Source organism: Meleagris gallopavo, chromosome Z, assembly GCF_000146605.3.
Source record: "Meleagris gallopavo isolate NT-WF06-2002-E0010 breed Aviagen turkey brand Nicholas breeding stock chromosome Z, Turkey_5.1, whole genome shotgun sequence".
Classification (NCBI taxonomy): domain Eukaryota; kingdom Metazoa; phylum Chordata; class Aves; order Galliformes; family Phasianidae; genus Meleagris; species Meleagris gallopavo.
The window spans coordinates 9,545,568-9,549,748 of NC_015041.2; the positions used below are offsets into that span (position 1 = coordinate 9,545,568).

Here is a 4,181-nt window from a genome sequence, read left to right on the forward strand (position 1 = left end):
CATTTTAAGAATGCACAAAGTAGGAGCTCTATTACCTCACCTTTGTGTTAGGTCAAGAACAAATGGATGAACTGATAGAAAATAAGGTTTTTATTTCACCATTTGTTTATGTCAATGGATAAACTTCCCAAGAGAACCACACCCACTAATTGAGAGACAATTACAGCCTTCATATTTTCTGAAGAAAGAAAGACAAGAGCTTTCTGTGGTCTTGGAAGGGTTTCCATGTACAGCTCTGCTACCAAGAGCCTTCAGCAAATTATCACCCACTAGAACAGAGGCTTTTGATGATTATTTCAGACTTTAGGCAAAGCTAGTTTTTATTATCAATTGGTTAATCTTTCTAACATTTGCAGACTGAATAACTGAAGTTTGAGAATTATTCAGTGTTCCATGGAGCTGTGGTACTGCATTTTTACATACTTTATTATGTTCTTTGCAAGTACAAAGTAACTTCCTGGATCACAGGGCAGGAATAACTGGAATTTTTGCCTTCACTATACAGGAAGACATGAAATGGTCAGAAAGATCCCTTTTAGCAATATAACCTATTTATCAGTACATAAATGAGTAGCAAAACTGTTCAGTCTGTCAGAGCTTCTTAGGTTTTAGCACATGCAGAAAAATCCCATTTCGCTTCTGGAAACATTCAAAGCAGAATTACTTAGTTCTTTCCCTAGTACTTCAGCTACTCAAATATGCTATAAGGAGTTTTGTTCTTCTGGTGGCAAGGTAGCATCTTTCAACTCAATCCTCATTTTCTCATATGCAGGAGGAGGAACAAGACATAAAATCCCATTCCACTAATGTAATTAAGTCAAAATTAGATATGATAAAACCAACAATAAGCAGTACCCTTCACCAAACTTGATGTTACATTTCAAAATCTGGGTATAGTAAAAACTTTAATTAATGGAATCATAGATTCATTAAGGTTGGAAAAGACCTCTAAGATCATCAAGCCTAACTGTCAACCCATCACTATGAAGGCCACTAACCTACAACTCTTAGTGCCATATCTCCATGTTTCTTGTACACCTCTGACAATTGTATGACACTGTCAGCAGTAAAAGAAACAGTATTTCTCTAAGGGAGAGATAAAACACTTTCCACTTCATAGGTCTTCCCTTAGTTATTTTTTCAATGGAGAGGAATCTGTATATCTCTAACACCTGTATCACCAACATAGTACATGAAAACAGTTTAACTACCCAGGGCGAACAGCTGATGATTCACAAGATTTAGACTCAGATCTGAGGCATCTGAGAGCCAGAACCACATCAGCTCTAGTAAAGTCAGGGAATTATCTTTGATTTCAACAAGAGCTAGTTCAAACCTCTATTAAACTCTACTAAACTTATTGAAGTCTATTAAACTTATAGAACTCTATATTTGTTGCAGCAGGTAACCAGACCGCTTTGTTACATGGAACATGAGGTTTTATTTATATTCTCTAATTATTTAATTATCTATTCCTTTGAAAACAAAACACACATGCACAATCCAGACTCTGTTTTTTTGATGACTTCCTGCAGCAGTAAATTTCTCAGGCTTGTCCTATGGTCTGAATTTCATTATATCGAATTCAGATTTCCATATTCTTTGGAGTCTGAATCCTTTGGAATTGATTTGAAGTTGATATTCAAAGCAAAAACTTGGGCTACTTATGCCTATATCAAGTTTAATCTTAAAAAGAACCTGAAAAAGCCCTGTGTAATGCAAGTGTAATATTTCATACATCTCTGATAAATGCTGACATTGCTCCCCATTTGCTTTCTGTTTTGGGGTGATTTCGAGAATGTATTTTATGTTAAGGTAGTGTGTACAGTGAATGAATAAGCAGGTTTCAGAGCCGGAGAACTAAATTTCAGCCACTGCCAAACCACACTGACAGGCAATAAACATGCGAAGACTTCCTTCCTTTACAGTCCCCATTAGGCAAGTGCATGATGCATGCTGCAGGCCTGGCAAGTTTTAAGCCCATCTCCTTTGTCTGTCTGTGAAGGTCTTCTGATGTTCAGTGCAGAGAAGAGGAAGCAGGTCACTTCCACTGCCCAGAGTGACTGATGGGCCTTCTGACAGAGAGACACCTCAAAGCCTCATTTTGCTGCTCTGAGCTTCCTTCTAATAAATAGTTGTTTTTGTTTGTTTTTTTTGTTTGTTTGTTTTGTTTTGTTTTATGACAGAGAAGCTTCATCAAGCCCCACAGAATCTCCTAGCCAACGAGTAATTGATTTTGGTTAGTGATAACGTCTTCATTTTGCTTTACCTTCTTTTGTACTATTACATACTAAACAAGTAGTTAACTACCCACAATTGCCAGTTTCAGTATTTTATAACAAGGCCATAAAAGATGTAGCTTTGCATGCTTACATTCTTTTGTTATGGCTTGTCATAAGTGTATTAAAATTACCATCATTAACATTGCTGTAGTGAAAATTATTAATTTATTTTTCATTACAGAAAATACAAACAGGAAACAAGTTACAATGTTGGGTATTTATTACCCTTGATTCAAGGAAAATCAGAAGGCCATGCAGCCTAGTACACCAAGCAAGAGCTTGAAACAAAAGCTATGGTTCAAAGTTACAATAAAAGCAAATCCAGAAAGCATAAAGTGAGTCACTGGGATTGATGGCAAATACAAGAGTAAGACACTGTTGGAGATTTTGTGCAATGTATTAGCACATAGCAGGAAATCAGGGAGAAAAAGAGAAGTATTTATATTCTTTTGAAATGAAATGAAGCAGAATAATTTGGGCATAGGCAGACAAGTAGTTTTGTCTCTGCTAATTGCAGATGCTCCATCAACTTCCTGTTTTCTTGGAGGGCATAGCCATTAAAGTAGAAAATGATAGATTTCCAGAAAGGCTGAATTCATTATTGATGGTCACTGAACTCCTCAGTACAGAAGCGCAACCAGACAGAAGCGCAAATGATTAAAAGCAGAGTTAATGAGGGTTAAGAGCAAATGTAAAAACAACACTGTTAAATACATAAATGTTTGTTCTTTTTCTGCCAGGCAGGAAATGTGATGTCACACATCTACCTTTTGTGTCTGGCACATAAAATAAAACCTATTCTCATAGTGTCAAAGCATGAGTCATGACGTATTTTTGCTTCATTACATATCTTAATTGAAAACAATGATGGAGATAATCTACTTTTGAAAAACTGCTAATGAATGAGATCTAGCCAGTGTTATAGCCTACTCTGCACCTACATTAAAGCAGTTCAATCAACCAGTAGACTACTTAACCAAGCGAGAAGGTCTTCTGAGTCAAGCAGAAAGCTATCATAATGTGTAATAGAGAGCTGAGTGATCGTGCACCAAGCCACAGCACCAGTAATAGCTGCTCATTCTGAAAATGCACAAGAAAAATCTTTAAACAGAAAAATGATTCTTCAGATAATGAACAAATACAATGCACAAAATATAGTCCTAGAAAGAAAACTTGAAGATTTTTAAAAAGAAAGGAATATAAAAGTGACACACTATATAGGTTGAGTAAAAGAGTAAGGGATAAATTCTCCTGACCCAATGCATACACTGCCCATAGAGAGATGGGAAGAAAATTGCCACTGCGATGTTGTGGGACTACACCTTCCTTTGAAATTCACTCAAGCTAATTCCATGGATAAGAGTAACAAAGCATTAATCTCATATTTGTTTAAAAATAACAGCCTTCAATTAAAATTTGTTTTCTTTAAAGTTCTGTACTTCGACACGTAAACATGTTATGAAACTTTGAATTTACTTTTATTTGTAATACTGCACAATTTTCTCAACAGGCTTTTAAGAACAGTAATATATTAGTCACACATCTTTCTTAGTAATTGAAATGGTGTACTCATGAGTTTTATTCTTCTCAGGAGTTCCTCAGTATTGAATTCAGACACACTTACTTATCTTAAAATAACTTGCTTTATATTTGGCTTGTACTTCACTTTCAGGAAGGGGAAGTGAGATTACGCTCATCCCAGTCATGTATAAGAGGAAAGATCTCTTGAGTTTTTATAGCCATTGTTAGTCTTCTACCTTCTTAAACTCTACAGAGAGTTGTTTATGTCCATTTAAACGTCATAAAATCAAATCTAGAAGACACTTCTTGAAGTCTCAATCCTAAATCCTTCCCTTCCCCTTCCCTCTCCCCCTCCCCTCCACCTCCCTTTCCCTTTCC

General features: G+C 36.1%; 1 protein-coding gene across 1 annotated transcript in view; it reads right to left on the reverse strand.

The window, feature by feature from the left end:
• Positions 1-701: 701 nt before the first annotated feature.
• The window catches only part of LOC104914837 (ran-binding protein 3-like), a 29,303-nt gene continuing 25,823 nt past the window's right edge, over positions 702-4,181 (reverse strand). The window contains exon 12 of the mRNA XM_010725336.2: positions 702-803. Coding sequence (XP_010723638.2) covers positions 702-803 — 102 coding nt within the window. The remainder of the gene's footprint in view (positions 804-4,181) is intronic.